The sequence below is a fragment of the Muscardinus avellanarius genome (assembly GCF_963383645.1).
Source record: "Muscardinus avellanarius genome assembly, chromosome: 5".
Taxonomy (NCBI): Eukaryota; Metazoa; Chordata; class Mammalia; order Rodentia; family Gliridae; genus Muscardinus; species Muscardinus avellanarius.
The window spans coordinates 132,934,318-132,954,558 of NC_137790.1; the positions used below are offsets into that span (position 1 = coordinate 132,934,318).

At 44.7% G+C, this 20,241-nt stretch overlaps 1 protein-coding gene across 3 annotated transcripts in view; it reads right to left on the reverse strand.

The window, feature by feature from the left end:
* ARMC8 (armadillo repeat containing 8) overlaps positions 1 to 19,748 on the reverse strand; it is a gene marked incomplete at both ends in the record, with an annotated part of 96,304 nt that extends 76,556 nt beyond the window's left edge. For all 3 annotated transcript variants that reach the window (XM_080695766.1, XM_080695767.1, XM_080695765.1), the window contains one exon: positions 19,704 to 19,748. In XM_080695766.1, the coding sequence (XP_080551892.1) occupies positions 19,704 to 19,748 (45 nt within the window). The remainder of the gene's footprint in view (positions 1 to 19,703) is intronic.
* Positions 19,749 to 20,241: the final 493 nt, after the last annotated feature.

The following is a 20,241-nucleotide window of genomic DNA, read 5'->3' on the forward strand; positions in this document are numbered from 1 at the left end:
AGAGCATGTTCGCTGGCCAGGGAAAGCAGCTCTGAAGTAGTGCCTTGGAGCAAAGACCCGAGGCCGCTGAGGGACAGCGGTTTAGGGGCAGAGCTTTCCAGGCAGAGAGAACAGACTCTGCAATGGGGAGTGTCTGACACGATCGAGCGGAGAGAGCAGGAGGCAGCAAAGGAAGAGACCAGGCAAAGGAAGAGGCCAGGCAAAGGAGGAGGCCAGGTGGCCAGGAGCTGCCAGCTGGCAGGACAGCCCCTGGCCTCATCCGGCTCGTTTACCACTTGAAACGTGGCCAGAAACTTAATTTGGTCATTTAAAACTTTAGTTAAAATAAAAACAGTGGATTCAGTTGTTAGAAAACTTTTAAGAATATTTAGAGTTTTGTGGGTATCTTTTTCAATTATAAGTTTTATAAAATCTAAATATGTTATATATTTCCAATAAGAATTTGGCATCTAAACTGTATTAACTAGACTAGATTTTGCAAACTTTATATGAAAAAGTAAAATAATTTCAGTAATGTATGATTACATATGGAACTATTTTGATGGATTAACATATTAAAATTAATTTCGTGTTTTCTTTTTACCTCGGCTAGTATGGCTACTAGCAAACGCTAGTTTACACATCGACTGCATTATTTTTCGCATTATTTTTCTCACTAGATGTCACTGGTAGAGAATCTGGTTAGTCATTTTTAAAGATTTTTGAGTTTTACTTTTGTTGTTGGTGTTGGTTTTTTTTTTTTTTTTGGCGGTACTGGGGTTCCTGGAAACCCTTCTACCTCTGGGCTACACTCCCAGACCTAATATATATATAAATTTGGAAACAGGGTCTCCTAAGCCAGCAAGGCTGGCTTCGAACTTGCATGATCCTCCTGTCTCCACCTCCCAAGCATGGGTATTACAAGCATGCGCCACCACACCCGGCTTTGAGTGTGTGTGTGTGTGTGTGTGTGTGTGTGTGTGTGTTACTAGGGATGAAACCCAGGGGCATTCTACCTCTAAGCTATACCCCAGCCCTGTTTTATTCTTTTTAATTTTTTGGTGGTACTGGGGTTCCTGGAAACCCTTCTACCTCCGGGCTACACTCCCAGACCTATTTTTATACTTTTTTAATTTGGAAACAGGGTCTCCAAAGCCAGCGCAGCTGGCTTGCTGGCTTCGAACCTGCGGGATCCTGTCTCCGCCTCCCAAGTGCGGGGATTACAAGCGTGTGCCACCACGCCCGGCTTATTCTTTATTTTGAAACAGGGTTTCACAGAGTTGAAAAGGGCCTAAGGACAGCTGAGGCTGTCCTCAAACTGCGATCCTCCTGTCTCAGCCTCCCAATTGCTGGGATTACAAGCGTGCGCCACCACACCCGGCTAGGTTTTGAGTTTTATACCATGCACCGGGAAGCCAGTAGAGTGTTTGGGAAAAAAATAAGACATTATTTGACTTAACGTTTTTAAAGGACCACTCTGATTGCAACTGTAAGAACAGACAAATGTGTAGGGAAGGGCAAGGGGCTACAAGTCAGAAATAACACCAGGTAGGAGGCATCTCAATTGCCAGAAATGCTATTATTTTAGAGATGATGGTGGCCTGGGTTAGTAAGACTCCCTCAGGACCCAGATGAACGGGGAGGGCTGAGGTCACCGCTAGACTGGACATGCCACGGGATGTGGGTGGGAGAGGAGAGGAGCCAGAGGGGCACTGCAGGCTTTCCCCAAGCACCTAGGAAGGCAGCGCTGCCAGCCAGTGAGAGAAGGAAGGCTGCGGGAGACGGTCTTGAGTGGGAAGCCCAAGGCTCGGCTCTGGACACGTTGTGGGTGGGGATCCTATTAGACGGCTCAGTGAGGCTGTCAAGCTGGCGGTGGAGGTTAAGTCTGGAGTTTAGGAAAAGCTGTGGACTGGAGACAGGAATCAGAAAGCTGTCAGCTTATAAACAGGATTGGCTCACTAAAGGTGTGACATGGAGAGAAAGGCCTGAAGTCTGTGCGCCACTCAGTGCGGGGACAGAGTCCCAGGGAGCCAAAGAAGAGATGTTTCAAGGAGGCAGCGATCGACTATCAAGTCCTAGTGAGCTGCGGGGGAGATGACAGCTGAGATACACATGCCCACGCCCTGGCCACAGCAGTGCGCTGGCCAAAGCCTGCTCGGGAACGGTCTACGAGAGAAGGTAAGAGGGGCTAGGAATGCTCTATGCAGCGGTTCTTTCAAGGAGTTTCATCTTGAAAAAAAATGAAGAAAGGGGGCAGGAGAAGAAGGGAAAAGTAGAGTGGAGGGAGGTTTTTGGTTTTGTTTTGCTAATTTTTTCTTGGTACATATAAATAACAGTGGGATTCACTGTTATGTATTTTTGAGAGCCTAGGGATGGAACCCAGGGGCATTCGACCTCCAAGCTACACCTCCTGCCCTGTTTTTTATTCTTTATTTTGAAACAGGGTCTCACTAAGTTGCGCAGGGCCTCACTAAGTAGCTGAGGCTGTCCACAAACCGCAATCCTCCGGTCTCAGCCTCCCAAATGCTGGGATTACAAACGTGCGCCACCACGCCCGGCTGTTTTGTATTTTTACATGCACACAATTTGGTCAATGTCATTCCCCAGTACTCCCCCCTCTCTCCCCTCCTCCTGGTCCCCTTCCTTTACTGCTCTCTCTTCTAGAGTCAAGTGCATGTTTGTTTGTTTGTTTGTTTCTTTCTTTTGGCACTGGGGATTGAACCCAGGGGCATTTTAATTCTGAGCTCTACCCCCAGCCCTTTTTAAATTTTTGTTCTGAAACGGGGTCTCACTGATTTGCCGAGGATCTTGCTAGGTTGCTAAGGCTGGCCTCAAACCTGCAATCCTCCTTTCTCAGCCTCCCAAATACCAGGATTACACTATGCCTGGCTGAGATTTTATTTCTGAAGATGGAATAAATTAGTACACACTTATTCACTGAGAGAAATTTCTTAGTAAAAAAGAGTTGCTGCTGCATGAGGAAGAGAACTTCTGGAAGAACATTCCTGAATGGTTGAGGGGTAGAATTTACTAACCAAGGAGAGCCCAAACCAGAGGGAATCGACTGGGGGACATGGTGGTGAGAGTTCATGGATGTTCGCTTCTGACATTTCTATTTTCTGAGAGTAAAATTAGGGGAAGTAGTGTGGGTGGGCTGAAGAAAGAGAATAAGAAGACACTGACTGAAAGGCCAGGAAAATGTACCGGACTGCTAGAAGCCCCGAGACTCCTCTGGATGTCCCCACTTACGAATTTAAACGAGAACAGTCAGCGTGGCCATTTTCCTCCAGCTACACTGAAATGCATCCGCGGGTGTGAACAGCCCGGGATTTAACCAGAACCTGAGCAGGCGAGGGTGGAAAGCTGGAGGAAGAGGTCAGCTTAACTGGGGGTGTACTTAAGGTGTGATAATGACGGGCCTGCTAAAGGTGGGGACAGTGGCAGAATGAACAGATCATACGTAACAGAGGGATGGAGTGGCAGGAGGCCTGGCCGGGACGGTGGGGACTGAGCTCCTGAGGGGATGTGGTCACTGGGAAGGCCACGGTCTGGGAAGTGGCTGGCCGTGGGAGTGAGCCCGTGGGGGTTTCTGCTGTTTTTCCTTCACCACGCAGCCTCATCTCACTTGGGAGCAGCATGCCCTTTTGAGTTACTTTCTGTAGCTTCTAGCAGTTACAGGGGATTTGAGTCCACGGTGATCTCTCCACTTTCCCACGGAAAGTGGATATGCCAAGCAGCCAGCCGCAGCTCAGGGTACAGCCTGTGCCCATGAAGGACGGCAAAGTTACCCAAAGTTCAGAGCTACAACTGTGCCTTTTGGCACAGGACTTCAGACAACCGAGCCAGCAAGCTCTCAAAACCTGGCTCTGAAGTTGTTTTACATATCCGAAGTTACAACAGAGCCATCACAATGTAAAAATCTGTTTCATTTTTATACTTAATAGCACCCCCAAAATAATATTCCATGAAAATGTTCGTGGATCGCTTCAGCAGCAATTTTGTGGACATCAAATTTGTGAATGAGAGTTAATTCTAAGAAGCTGATTCTGGGATACATTCTACTGTGTGCGCCAAACAAGTACAGATGGGGGGGGGAGCGAATGTCTTCTTTCCTTCCCTCCTCCCTCCGAGTCCCCTTCCTCTACTGTTCCAGAAACAAGTAATGAGTTGTGCCCCACTGTGTAAGGTACTATGTGGAGGCAATTTTCCTTTCACTAGGGTAACTCCCAGTCAGCTCCCACAGTCCTGGCCTCAGGTGTCCTGCCCTGCAGTCTCTCCCCTTGGGTGAGGGCTGGCCCAGTAACTTGGTTCTAGCAAGCAGAATGCAGCAGAGGCGATGAGATGCTATTTCAGAACTGCCGGCCCTTTCCCCGCCTGACTCTATCTGCCGATGCTGGTCATCTGGTCATGAGCCCTACGGAGAGGCCCACCAGGGAGTGAGCCTGTCGCTGGATTTTTCTGGAAAAGCCTTCAGATGAGACTGGCTCCCAGTGACCCTCCGACCTTGTGCCAACAGAACTAGCAATCCACAGTGGGATTTCTTACAGAACAGTGAGATGCGTTGTTTAAAGCAGCCACCTTTAAGGTAATTTTATACAATGGTAGAGAACTGAAAAGCCTTTGGATTTATCAGCTAAGCCAAGATAACTTTAAGAGCGAAGGAGGGCATTATTAACAACTAATCACATACACCAAGAGTGCTGGAGACAAATTAGGCTTCTGTTCACCCTCAGTACTACAAAAGAGGAAACACTACAGGCCGCTCAGGAGACAGCTCCGCTGTCCCACAGGCCGCTCAGGAGACGGCTCTGCTGTTCCACAGGCAGGCCACACAGGCTCTAACTGCGCGGAACACACCGCCTCCTCCAGGCTGGGTCTAATCACTGCCTTCTGGGGCAGGGGAGTTACTCAGGAAGGGCTCTGAACAACAATTTGCTAAGTCCCAGGCTGCAGTGAACAGGATTCAACTCAAAAATGAGGAGAAACAACCGTTTCACTAAAATTTGGGGGTAAAATTATGACTTGATTAGACAATGAAGAATGAGTAAGGGTTAATAAGACACTATCAGATTTATTTTATATTTTATTAAAGTCTTGCTCTATGTATATTTCACTAACATGCAGTGTTCTTTTTTCTAACACAGGTATCATGTAGTAGAAAGAACAATTTGCATTTGAAGTTTTGGGTTTGAGTTCTAGTTTTATTACCACTTTGTAACTCTGAGAAAAAAATCAAATTTTGAGACTGTTTCTTCAGTTATAAAGTAGTGATGTTATTTTGAGCCAGAGCATGGGCTCAAGTAAGAAAAGATACAAGAAAAAAACCCTTGCAAACTGTTAAAGTGTCCTACTGATTTCAGGAGAGTTCTATTTTTGTACAAAAAAGACAACTGCTTTGACAAGTGACTAATGCCTCTTTTCAGTTGTGCATTTTTATGCTAAAGCTTCATTACTGAGACAAAGCTACCTGCTTTCACTTAATGGCCGCTCACTCTCAGTCCAAGCTAAATACTTAGCAACAAAGAAATACACTTCAATGTGTTACAGTGTACAAAGCATTTTCATATTTGTCATTTAATTAATGTGCTTTTTAGATTAATATATTAAAATATTCCAAGTGCCAGTGGGGAATGCTTGCCTAGCATGCACAAGGTCCTGGTTCAATCCCAGCACCACAAAAATAAAAGTTGCATCCAATTTCCATGTGGCTAGTGAGACCTAACTAGCCAAGCACTAAATTCATTACTGAAGAAGAAATAATGAATGCTTAGGCCAGTGATTGTCACTCAAAATTTAATACGCCAATCAGCTCACAGACTATGAGGAAAACTGTTCATAATGCTCAGCATTCAGCACTGTCCGAGGAAATTCTGTTTGGAGAGAGATGGGAAAAGTATAAATAGCAAAATTGGATGTTTGGACCCTACAGACTCAGTTTTAAACCTGTTTCAGGCTGAAATTCATCCTGTGAGTATCTCCAATTATAGGTACTGCGCTAGGTGCTGGGAACAGAGCAATGCGCCCCTATGCTATAGGAGGCTCCAGCACAGAAAGAGACAGGCAAGCGATTAAGTTGCGTAACTTGCGTAACTTGTAACAAGTGACCGGTGCAACCCTAAGGAGAACACAAAATAAAGAGTTGAAGACACAACTGACTGACCTTAGGGGTGATGGAAGGTAGTATTAAGCAGTTAGGATGATCATCTGGAGACTAGTATTAATTTTCCAGATGAAAAGGGAAGCGTAAAGAGAAATATAAGGCCCCTGGGTAGAGTGCACACATACACGTACAAGTGAGTTCTGAAGCAATCATTGTGTTCAGAAAAGAAAATTTAGTATTATTATGACATGGGCAACAGTTGAGAAAACAAAGCAATGCTGAAGTAGTAGTTTTTTGGGTTTTTTTTTTGGTGGTACTAGAGTTCCTAGAACCCAGCGGCTTTCTACCTCCGGGCTATACCCCCAGACCTATTTTATACTTTATTTGGAAACAGGGTCTCACAAAGTTGCTGAGAGCCTCACTAAGTAGCTGAGGCTGGCTTCGAACCTGCGCGATCCTCCTGTCTCGGCCTCCCAAGCGCGGGGATTACAAGCGTGCGCCACCACGCCCGGCGTGAAGTAGTATTCTTTAATGTAGTCACTCAACAAAAACATCAACAGCTATACAGTCCAATGTTCTACACAATAAGCAAAACAAAAAAAGGGTAATATAGTATGTTAGAGGGTAATACAGGGTATGAGGAAAATGCTTGACAGCTCTCAACACAGTCACAAGCTGGAGCAGGGAGAATGAGAGGAGGAAGAAGGGGGAGGTAATACTAAGACACACACCCGACTCAGAAAGCCCCCTCCTCCCAGCAATTCTAAATCTGGACACTCTACTCCTTAGGATACATTCTGCAAGAAGTGATTTTGGCTGTCACAATGACAACAGGTGCTACTGATGTCCAGTGGGCAAAGACAAAGGACGCTCTATGCGCTGGAACAACAGGCCCACATCCTGCAACTCTGCACTACCTGGTTGTGTGGGCAATAGATCCATTGATAATCATCTAAATTTGTCCATCTACCCTAGAATCAAATTCCATTCTACATGTAAACACAAAATATGTTTTGTGCTCTTTTAATGTACTATTAATTTCCAATAATGCAACTTTCATATGAATAAAGAAAAGGTAGTATTTTATCTTTGTAGCTTTACCAAACTTTAGATATTTCAGAAAGTCATATAAAAATGACTATTTATTGTATTTAAGTAACCATTACAACCATTATGACATGCCTTTAGTTTGCAAGGTACTGCCACATTCACAGCCAAACTATGTGTATCTGCAAGCATATCTTTGTTGCTTCTTTGTGGTATAGTAGTAGCTGAGCACTTACACATTTAAATAATATTATAAATTAATTTCTTTCTCCCTTATTACAGCTGGTACATAATGCCAGCTTTCACAGTTATGTATGAGGATAGGCTAACTTATCTCTGAATTTCATTTCAGGATTGCCAAGGATGCACTATGAAACAGTGTGATAATAGAATGCGACTCCGACGGGCTGGGGACCATTCACTGAACAACTCCTAATGAGCCAGTCAACGGGAGCCCCAGAACCCTGCTCTTATAGATAAGAGTGTAAACCAAAATTTGAGTTTCTAATGCCCCTAAAGTCCTCAGCCTGAAAAAGATTTCCTTTTATCATTATGACAGTTTTCTTTCTTTCTTTCTTTCTTTCTTTCTTTCTTTCTTTCTCTCTCTCTCTCTCTCTCTCTCTCTCTCTTTCTTTCTTTCTTTCTTTCTTTCTTTCTTTCTTTCTTCTTTTTTGGTGGTACTAGGGGTGGAACCCAGAGGCTTTCTACCTCCGGGCTATACTCCCAGACCCATTTTATATTTTATTTGGAAACAGGGTCTCACTAAGTTGCTGAGCGCCTCACTAAGTAGCTGAGGCTGGCTTCGAACCCGTGCGATCCTCCTGTCTCAGCCTCCCAAGCGCAGGGATTACAAGCGTGTGCCACCACGCCCGGCTATGACAGTTTTCTAAGATGCCAAATAAATACACAACTTAGATCAATTACAAATTCACAGTTGTTTATTTTAAAGCCAGGGACACTTACTTATATTGTTCCTAAAGAGATTAGGACAGCCACAATTCAGAATGCCAGAAACTAGCACTTGGGAGCCACATTTTACTAAACTGGACCTTAATTTTAAGTCACAAACTTTCCTCTTTCTTCTGGTTGTTTTCTTGTAAGATCATGAAAAATGCAAAACCCTACTACTAGCCAAGTGTGGGTTGCACACACCTGTAATCCCAGTACTTGGGAGGCTGACAGGAGGACCAGAGGTTCAAGGCCAGCCTCAGCAATTTGGTGAGGCCCTCCACAACTAGACTCTTTTTTTTTGCGGTACTAGGGATGGAACTCAGGGGCATTTTACCTCCAAGCTACATCCCCAGCCTTATTTATTTATTTATTTATTTATTTATTTATTTATTTTTGAAACAGGGAAGTTTTTGCTTTCTTTTGCAACAACAACAACAACAACAACAACAAATAAATGATAATACTATCAACAAAGACTGACCCTGTACTGGTAAGCAACTATCATGCCCTTCCTGTGTACTACAAACTCCCTACTTGCTTCTAAATGAGGGCAAAATATAGAAGAAAAGGCCCCCGAGTACTACTTCCAATCCAAGATGGTCACTGCAGGCTTTTGTTCGGGGCGCTGCTTTATTTTGTTTTGCTCTTTATATTGTAGTAGACTTCTGGCCCCTGAATAGGACCCAATCAAGTTTGAAACATTTACTTTAGATAGATCCCTGACATAGTATTTTTGCAAGTATCTTTCTCCTCACATTTCTTTCTCAGGGGATTAACTCTGGTATTTCTGGAGTTTCAGAGCATCCTCCCTAGATGAATCAAAGCTCTGCTTTTCTGTAGCTTCAAGCAACTGTGAAGTCTCTCAAGTGTCACTTCATACTTCAGCTTGGCCCCGTCAGTGCAAAATGCAACACACCTACGGCAACTGAGATTCCTAGAGCGGAATCTGCTTTAATTTCACAAGGATCATCATGAAAATACTAAAATATATACTTAATTTACTTGTATGAGAGGGAAACCTGACCTCCTAATATAAAGAATAAAACCCAGCCGTTAAATGGTAAAACAATGTATTAAAATAAGTTCAGTAAGTGTGTATAAAAGTTGAATGTAAAACTAAAAATAATGAGCTATGCATACAATTTTTATTTTAAAGTGGGAATTTGTAGATCTGACTTTGACACACGGCCACTTCTGTTTTCCCTAATGACAAATGACAAGGATGAATTAAAAGGTTATTTGCAGCCAGGTGTGGTGGTGCACGCTTGTAATCCCCGTGCTTGGGAGGCTGAGACAGGAGGATCGCACAGGTTCGAAGCCAGCCTCAGCTACTTAGTGAGGCTCTTGGCAACTTAGTGAGACCCTGTTTCCAAATAAAATATGTCTGGGAGTATAGCCCGGAGGTAGAAAAGCCCCTGGGTTCCACCCCAGTATGTGTGTATGTGTGTGTGTGTGTGTGTGTGTGTGTGTGTATCTCACACCACACACACACACACACACACACACACACACACACACACACACACACGGTTATTTGCAGTTTTTTTTTTCCAGGCAAAAATTCATACTTTTGTACTCACATAAGAGGGGGAGGTATTTTTTTATAATAGAAAAGTCAAAGACAGATATGAAGAGAAGTGTTAACTTTTTCTGTAGAGAATTTCTAGTGTGAGATTATACTCTTATAGCCCTTGTACACTGTTTAACAATTGCTATATAGCCTTCAATGATGACAAACACTAAAAGCAATTAAGTGTTCATGCATCTAGAACTGAGCACTGTGATGTCTGTCCTTTGTAAGTATGGTACACATCAGAAAGGGCAATCTAGGTTCAGATAATCTTTCAGGTTTCTTCTCCCTATTAAAAATTCATTCAGCTGGGCGTGGTGGTGCACGCTTGTAATCCCCGTGCTTGGGAGGCTGAGACAGGAGGATCGCTCAGGCTTGAAGCCAGCCTCAGCTACTTAGTGAGGTTCTCAGCAACTTAGTGAGACCCTGTTTCCAAATAAAATATAAAATAGGTCTGGGAGTGTAGCTCGGAGGTAGAAGGCCTCTGGATTCCATCCCCAGTACCACCAAAACAAAAATAAAAAAAATTTCCATTCATTTACTTTTATTCTTTACTACTGGAGATTGAACCCAGTGTATACTATCTCTGAGCTATGTCCTCAGCCCTGTTTATTTTTTATTTTGAGACAGGATTTGCTAAGTTACCCTGGGTGGCCTTGAACTTGCAATCTTTCCCGCGTCAGCCTCCAGAGTTGCTAGGATCACAGGTGTATGCCACAGCTTCTATTTATTTACTCTTCAATATAGATGAGAATGACTGAACTCGGGGGCCAAGAAGAGATCCCTCTAGAGGGAATGAGCTAGGACCTCTGGTGCAACACAGCATAATCTAGAAGTCTCAGAGTGAAACCCATCCCTGGGCAGCATGTATGGAGTGACAGGGTCGTGAGAAATATTTCAGAGACTGCGATATTCTCTGGGTTGGGTGAGGTTTCCTTAGGAGGTTCCAATGATAGGATGGCCCAGGAAACCAACTAAAATGCATTAAACTGCCTATTTCTCAATCCTGACATAACAAAATGAGGGCACTCAGACAAAGGTGTGGTATATTGTCCTGGACCACCACCGTAGTTTAAATTATTATTTAAATTGCAACCAGGCAATGACGCAAGGGGTGTTGGGTACTGCCTTTCATGCTCTACCTGAGAAGCAGAGTTGTCCAGCCAGGCCAGCTGCCTCTGGATAACGAAGGGCCTGGCATGCATCAGATTCTCAGAGGCAGTAACAGCCTTCCTTGCCTCGGAGCTATCCATGGTGCTTGACACAGACTTGGCCGTCTCTTCTACCCTGGTGCATGAGCTTTCCTACTGTAATACCCCTAGGGGTCTATCTGACCTATCACCCGTCTGGTGGCCTGTGACGTTCAGGGCAATATTATGGGCCATTTCTGAGCTCTGCTTTCTTCCACTTTACTGCTCCCAGGCCCTTAAACGTCTTACTTTTTCCTAGCCTGGATCTCCAGCTAACCTAGCTCTGTACCCCAGGCCCACTACACCATCTGCTTACATAAAGCTCTGTCTGCAGACACAGCACACCTTGGATCACAAGCAAGCTCTGGACAAAAAATGATGCTCTTCAGCCGGGTGTGGTGGCGCACGCTTGTAATCCCCCCCCCTCCCGCTTGGGAGGTGGAGACAGGAGGATCGCGCAGATTTGAAGGTTTGAAGCCAGCCGTGCTGGCATAAGAGACCCTGTTTCAAAAATATAAAATAGGTCTGGGAGTGTAGCCCAGAGGTAGAAGGGCTTCCAGGAAACCCAGTACCACAAAAAAAAAAAAAAAAAAAACCCGATGCTCTTCAAAACTAAGTCCCATGCATGAAATTGGAATTTTAAAACCTTATTGTAAGCTGGGCATGGCGGGGCACGCTTGTAATCCCAGCATTTAGGAGGCTGAGACCAGAGGATTGCAGTTCGCAGACAGCCTCAGCTATTTAGTGATGCCTTCTGCAACTTAGTGAAACCCTGCTTCAAAATAAAGAATAAAAAAAAAAAAAAAAAACAGGGCAGAGAGTGTAGCTCTAAGGTTGAATGCCCCTGGGTTCCATCCCCAGATCCACAAAACAAAAAACAAAAAAACAAAAACCTTATTGTAGCAATCTTCGCCATTCTGAAATGCTTTCAGATGGCTTCTAAGTTTTGCTACATATGTTTTGGTGACTGACACTGAGTCAGGTGAAGGAGTTAACTCAGGACTGGCGTGTGGCTTTTAGGGAGTCCATAAATTCCTTGGAATTACGGGACTCTTAGGCATATGCACGTTTTCCTGAGGACAAGGGTATGGAGATGCTTATTGTTAAAGAATAAGAACCAATGACCAATATGCTGGTGAACCCATATAACGACCAGGCCAGATTTAGGCGCTCAACCTTTATCCCGTCTGCCTAGTAGAAACCTTTAAATATTCAAACCCCGCACCCCCAAATGAAACTCAAGCTTCCTCCTTATTCCCCAGCAATCCTCTCCCAGCCACACAACACTGCTGATAGCCCCGGCGGAAAGGTGACTCCCAGCGCCGGGCCTGCTCGTGGGACCAGGCCTCTTCCCTCTTCCTCATCTTACCCCACAGTCGCCATCCAGAGCTTTCTGAAAGCCTGATTAATCTTTTACCCCTCCCTCACGGAGGCAGAGAGAAACATGTGTTCTATAATCGTTTTCCATGTGGTAAAGATGTCGAAATATTAATAGAACCTATGGGTTGGAAATTCTTCCCACTATACCACACTTTAAATTTTTAATATAAAGCTGTCTCATTATTCTCCTTCCCCCAAAATGTTTATTATAAATATGCCAGAGATGTTAACTAGCTCATTATTCTTTTGATTTAATGAGGTCAAAATGATTTTCCTTCATCAAAATGACAGGGGTTGGGCATTTCGGCAAAACTATCTTCAATTGAAATACCTTTAATTTCTATTGAAAAAACCCCAACATTCAGTGAAGGGAGCTGTTCCCCAATTTCCAGAATGTAAGAGAAATTTTATTTTGTCAAATAATATCATGTCTGTACCAAGCAGTCAACATGGCAGATGGTACTGCAAAAAGAAAAAATTTTAAAAAACAAATCAGAAACCAAAAAGACACAAGTCAGAATCACTGAAATTCCTGGCCCCTGGTGCTAAGTATTTTATTTTACTTTTTCATTTCATTTCATTTCTCTCTCTCTCTTCTCTTCTCCCCCCCTCTCTCTGTTTTATTGGGGATTGAACCCAGGGACATTCTACCTCTGAGCTACACCCTCAGAATAATTTTATTTTTTGTTTTGAAACAGGGTCTTGCTAGGCTGCTACACTGTCCTCAGACCTGCAATCCTCCTGTCTCAGCTCCCAAGTACAGGGGTTCCAGGCACTTGCCATCACACCTTGGTGCTTTGCGGGTGTATGGGACAAAAGATGGAACCAGAGGCATTCTACCCTTGCGCTGCACCCCAGTCCTATTTCTTATTCTTTATTTCAAAACAGGGTCTCAAAATAGTTGTAGAGGGCCTAAGTAGCTGAGGCTGGCCATGAAACTGTGATCCTCCTATCTCAGTTTCCCAAGTACTAGGATTTCAAGTGTGCACCCATGTCTGGCTAAATATTTTAATATGTAGTGAGAATAGGAGGAAATAGGAAGGCAAGCTCCCAAGAAAAAATCTAGAGATTCTATAGTATTTCTGACTCTTGATAGTTTAAAAGACTTCCTGAGCACTGAGCATCTGAATTCAGGTGGCAATCTTTCCTTAAAAACACAGCTAGAGCTGGGCCTGGTAGCACACACTTGTAATCCCAGCATTTGGGAGGCTGAGACCAGAGGATAGAGATTTGAGGACAGCCTCAACTACTTGAGGACAGCATCAACTACTTAGCGAGGCCTTTTACAACTCAGTGAGACCCTGTTTTAATAATGAAAAGACTAGCTGGGCGTGGTGGCACAGCCTTGGAATCCCAGCATTTGAGAGGCTGAAAGCAGAGGATCTCAGTTTGTGGACAGCCTCAGCTACTTTGTGAGGTCCTCCATGTGGACAGCCTCAGCTACTTTGTGAGGTCCTCCACAACTCTGTGAGATCCTGTTTCAAAATAAAGAACAAAATAGGGCAGGGGGTGTAGCTCAGAGGTTGAATGCCCCTGGGTTTCATCCCCAGTACTGGAAAAAAAAAGAACAGAAAAGAAAACCACAGGAAGATGCCCTGAAACATAAAACGCACATTCTTTATTCCTCACAGTGTCACTAAAGATTAGGAAGCTCATATTGATTAATTTCTTTTGGGACCACTTCCTGACATATGCTATGCTTACTGGCGCTTTGTGGCATAATTAATGGCAATCTTTAAAATATGCTAAAAGGATTTCATTTTGCACTTATTACTAAGAACCAGAAGATAAGCTGGGTATGGTGGCACATGCTTGTCATCCCATTATTTGGGAGGCTGAGACAGGAGGATCACAGGTCTGCTGCCAACCTCAGCTACTTGGTGAGGCCCTCTGCAACTTAGTGAGACCTTGTTTCAAAATAAAGGATAAAAAAGAATAGGACTGCTGGTGTAGCTCAGAGGTAGAATGCCCCTGGGTTCCATCCTCAGTACAGAGGAAAAATTTAAAAAAAAAAAAAAAAAAAAAAGCACACACACACACACAGAGGACAGCTGGATTTAACTTCACAGAATTTTTTTCTAACTACTGCCTATTGCCCACCGAACAGAGCAAATCAATGTGCAGGGATAGGCAGGGCCAGCAACATGCTTACAACAGTCCTGAACAAAATCAAGGAGTACTAGATTCAGAACAGCCTATGCTGCTGTAATAGCAAGCTGCTTGTCAAAAAACAAAAGCCTAGTGGGCACGGGGAAAAGGATCATAAAGGCAACTAAAACCAACAAGTACCTGAGCTGTCTGTTCTGGGAGTTTAATTACCTTGCTTTTCCCAGACAATTACAAAGTGACCAAATGAAGTGACCTCTTAAAAAGGTCCTTCAAGAGCCATAACTTTTCACAGTGTTAAGTCTAAATATTGATATTTTTAATAGAGCTAAAAACTCAACAAGCCAAAGGCTCTGTGGGCTTTTCCTGTTACTCAAAAGTTTCATTTCATGTCTTACAGCATGATCTATGATAAACTTTGGGCTACTTTTTGGATAAGGTGTGAGTTGAGATCTGTGTTCCTTTGGGAGAGGGTGCTAGGAACTGAACCCAGGGCCTGGCTCCACCACTGCGCCATCCCGGTTAAGGGGATGAAAAGACAAAGCTACAGATCTGGAGAAAATACTGGCAAACACCTATGTGATGAATTCATATATAAAACATATAATGAGTTTTAAAAAGTCAACAGTCAAAAAATGAACGAGGAAATGAGCAAAAGGACATGAAGAAATCTTTCACCAGAGGATTTGTGGATGGCAAATATGCCATGAAAAGATTTAACACTACAAACATTAGGGAAATGTATGCAAATTAGGACCACGAAATATCACTATCTATTAGAACAGCACGACTTTTCTATTAAAACAGCTTTAAAAAATAACAATACTAAGCCAGGCATGGTGGTGCATGCTTGTAATCCCAGCATCTGGAAGGCTGAGACAGAAGGATTCTGGTTTGTGGACATCCTTAGCTACTTAGGCCCTTTGCAACTCAGTGAGACCCTGTTTCAAAAATAAAGAATAAAATATAGGGCTGGTGGTATAGCTCAGAGGTAGAATGTCCCTGAGTTCCACCCTCAGTACCACAATAAATAAATAAATAAATAAATAAATAACATACTAAATGCTGGTGAGAATGCAGAGAAACTAGGTGTCACATACATTACACATGCACAGTTTCTTCCCAACTAAGCATACATTTATAATATGACCCAGCAATAACACTAGACATTTATATCAGTTCTATCAAGTCATATCCATACAGGAACCTGCATATGACTGTTCAGGTTCTGAACTGTAAAAAATCAAGATGTCTAATAGGTGAATAATTAAACTGTGGCACATCCACACCCTGGGATACTAACTAGCAAGAACAGGGAACAAACTATTGGTCCATCCAACAACTTGGATAGATCTCAAAAGCATTATGCTGAGTGGCAAGAGCCAATAAACACACCACACATGTGATTCCATTTATGTAACATTAAAAAATGACAAGATTAAGCCTGCATGGTGGCACACACCTGTAATCTCACCCAGTGACTTAGAAAGTTGAGGCAGGAAGATTGCAAATTTGTACTAACCTCGGAAACCCAGCAAGACCCTGTCTTAAAATAAAAATAAATACTTGGGAGTCTGAGACAGGATGATTGCCAAGTTCATAGCCAGCCTCAGCTACTCAGGCCCTCCCCAACTTAGTGAGACCCTGTTTCAAAATCAAGAATTAAAAACAGGGCTTTGGGGTGTAGCTTAGAGGTAGAATGCTCCTGGGTTAAAAAGGGCTTGGGATGCATTTCAGTAGCAGACACCTCTGGGTTCAATACCAGGGGTTACAAACTGGTTGTGGGGAGTAGGATGTCTAGCAGATGCGACTATAAAAAGATAGCTTGAGAGAGAGCCTTGTGTGATGGGATAGTTATGTATTTTGACAGCAGTGGTGATTACATGATATACACTTGTGATAAAATGATACAGAAATATGTACTTACAATTTCCTGGTTCTGACACTGCACTATAATTATGTATAACGTAACCAATGGGGAACTTGAGTAAAGTATACACAAGGAACTCTATGTACTACCTTTGCAACTTCCTGTGAATGTATACTTAATTCAAAATAAAAGGTTTTTAAAAATATAATCAACATAAAACAATCCCAAAGTGTAAAAAACATGGATGGTATCTGTACATTTGTTGAAACGGTAAGGCTGTAATGCTAAATGCAAAACAAGAGGAATAAGGTGGCCACACTACCATCTAAAAAGAGCTAAAGAGCTGGCTGTGGTGTCGCAAGCCTGTAATCCGGGTACTTGGGAGGCCAGGCAGGAGAATCACAGGTTCAAGGACGGCCGTATCAGGCAGTGAGACTCTCAGCAAACTAATAAGACCCTGTTTCAAAACAAAACAAAAAAAAGGGCTGGGAATATATCTTGGCGGTAGAATGCCCTGGGACTCAATCCTCAGTACCAAAAAAATAAATAAATAAAGCTGAAGAGTCTGTCCAACTTCTGAAACAGTTCAGTCAAGCATGTATGGACTACCTAGAATTTGAATACACAGTGTTATAATGAATAGTGGGATTAAAAAGAAAAAGCCAAGCACTCTCCTCTGAATTGATTTACTAAGATAAGGCAGAATAATTAAAGGCCCTGGGCCTCTACAGAAGCAGTTCCCTTTGCCTGGAACGCTCCTCTCCTCTCATTTTCTTTTCCTTGTTGGTTCCTACTCGCCCTAGAACTGTCTGCTCAGTACCACTTCTTCAGGGTAACCTACCAAACTCTTCTCCTTGCCCTCCATGTTAGATCATTTCTGCTATGACATGTTTGAACAGCAGAACCCTGTAGTTTCATTCATAATACTAATCACCAGTCACAAACAACTGTGTGATTATTGAGTATCTATTTTCCTGGTTAGGCTTAAATCTCCAAAAGGACATAGATCTGAGTGGCTCACCAATGTATTCCCAAATCCAATGCCATCCTTGGCAAATGACAAAAGCTCAAAATATAGCCAGGCGTGGTGGCACACGCTTGTAATACCAGCATTCAGGAGGCGGAGGCGGAGGATCTCGGTTTGCGAACAGCCTCAGCTACTTAGCTACTTAGTGAGGCCCTTGGCAACTCAGTAAGACCCTGTTTCAAAAATAAAAGACTGAGTGTGGCGTGGTAGCGCACCCTTGTAATCCCCGCCACTGGGAGGTTGAGACAGGAGGATCGTGCAGCTTCGAAGCCAGCCTTAGCTGGCTTGAGACCCCGTTTCCACATAAAATAGGTCTGGGAGTGTAGCCCAAAGGTAGAAGGCCCCTGGGTTCCATCCCCAGTACCACCAAAAAAAAAAAAAAAAAAAAAAAAAAAAAAATTAAATAAATAAATAAATAAAAGACTGAAAAATAGGACTGGAGGTATGGCTCAGAGGTACAATGCCCTCCTTGAGTTCCATCCCCAGGACCACAGGGGGGGAAAAAAAAAGCTCAAAATATACTATGGGGATGATTCCTTACAAAGCTGTAATTCATATATGCAAGAGTTGACAATAAGTTGATAGAGTTTGGAAGAATTATCAACTTCAGCCTGAATGAGGCTGGCTGTGGGAACAGAAAGGCATGAGAAGCACTAAGCATAAAGAAGCAACATAGCTAATGACTGATTAGATAGGGGGATATGGGGGAAGAGAAAGGTGGTTCAGGAGGTTTAACAGTGAAAGATTAGTGATTGTGCCACTAACAAATTGAGAAGTCACTACTCAGTCTTCTTAGAAGGAATGCGCTTTATTGAAAATGATGGGTGACCGCTACACAACTTAAGATGTGACTGGATGTGGGAGCAAGGTCAAGACTGGCAATGGAGATGTGTGAACTGAGCAGTTACGGTGAAGAAAGCGAGTGAGGCTTCTCAGGGAGAAGATGTTTATCAAACTCTGGGGTCATCCAGGCCATGCGCTCCTTCAGCCTCTCGGATACCCCCTTGCATTCTCTAAAGCACACAGTACAGGGATTTGTACTTGTCTGGTACACAATATGTAGGTTACTACAGGAATCATCCATTCGAGATACTTTCTGATCAGTATAAAAGTGGTGCTGTTGTGGTGAGCCATTCCCGATACTGGCACAGTGCCATAGGTAGTAGTTTGAAAGGTGTAAGATTTCATTTCAAATCAGTAAGTTTAGACAGTTTAAAGTTTGGGTGAATGATCTAAACTGTCTGAACGCACTGAAATAGTAGTTACTAAGAAAGAGAAACAAATGGAGATTCTCAGCTGTATGCACTGTACAGAACAGTGTACAAAAAGTAAAGGCGCTTCCGGTGAACTGAAGGGCAACTGAAATCTAAATGACACAATTAAAAGGGAAGAGCTGTCAAGACACATACTTTTCTTTTAAATAAATAAGGGAAAAGTTATTGGCCTAACATTCATGGGTATTGCAATCAGTGGACAAACGGGCTAATCTGCTTCAGTACTTGGATAAGCAGTATTTCTCTAGCTACCGTTTAAAATTAAGAAAAGGGATTGCTAAAATGAATTCGAGGGCAAATTTGTTAACAGCCTCCTCCAATCAAATTATCACTGTATTGTCAACTTGAACTCTGTTGAGGCTGCAGTCTGCCACACGGCTGTAGCCCTGAATCAAGAATGCCCTAGGTGTTTTCATATAGATGAGTGAGTTCAAGGGAGAAGTCAAAGAAGAGAAAAGAAAACAGTTGGAGTTAATAAAGACTCTGGGATTCTGACAAGTCATCTATAATCCAACTACCAACTCTAAAAGATGGACAGTCTTTTCCTTATTTCCAACAGCAGCAAGAGCGCCGTGGGTAAACCGACCGTTGTAAGCCAGACTGCTCAAATTTGTTGTCAAACCCTTGGACGTTATCACTGAGTAACTGTTCTATTCAGGGAAACACAGTGAAAGGTGAAGTCACCGCCCTGTTTCTTAACTTAAACAAAACACAAAGACAGGTATTACTTCTTGGCATATCAACACGTTCCCTTGTTTCAAGAATGGGGAAATCTGACCTTCTTCTTCAACGTCTTTCTCCTCTTAAAGAAAAGAGGTGCATCAGGCAAGGAAACAGAGTTTCTTTAGGCTAAGGGCCGTGACCTCCAGAGCGGAGCGGGGCCCAGGGCGTAAACAAGGACCCGCTCTCGAGAGAGCTGCCGCGGCCAGGACCCCTCGGCCCAGAGGCCGGCGGCCGGCGGTGCCCGCGCGGGGCGCGATCGGAGCCGCAGACCTGGCGGGCGGCTCGGAGGCCGCGGGGCCCGCCCGCCCCAGCCCGGCCTGGGTGGGCGCCGCGGGGCGGGGGCGGCCCCTCGCCGAGCCGGGGCGCCCGCCTCGCGTCCCTCCCGCCCAGGCGGGGCCGGGCGCCGCGGGGGTGGTGCCGGAGGCGCCCCGCGCTCGCGGGAAGGCGCGGCCGGGCCGGCTCCGCGGCGGGCGGCGGGCCACTCACCGAGAGGACGCTCATGCGGATTGGGGTCTCCAACAGGCACGCCATCTTGCGCCTTCCCACCCGGCCGCGGCCGGCCCGGCGCCGGGGCCGGCACTTTCGCCAGCCGAGTGCCCGGCCGACGGCGGGGCCCCGCGGAGTCGGGCAGGTCGAGCAGGGCCGCCCGCGCTCGCGAGGCCGCTGGACGGCGGGGAGGGGCCCGAAGGGCGCGCGCGGCGGCAGCGGGCCGGGGCCTCCTCTCGAATCGTCCTCTCGGAAACGGCAGCTACTGTCAGCCGGGGTCAGAGGTGGGCGCGGGCCGCGGCGTGCGCATGCGCGGCGCTCGGGCCCCACCTGCCCCGGGGGCGGGGCCAGGGGCGGAGTCGGGCCAGGGGCGGGGCCGGGCGCTACGGCGCTGTCCAGGCTGATGAATGGCCGCTGACCGCTTCCCGTAGTCACATTTCGAAAAACTGGGACAAGGAGCCACCGGCATGGTTTGAAGTTGCCGTTCACATTCATTCTCTGTGCCCCAAACTCCTAGCGTCATTCGTATCTCCATTTT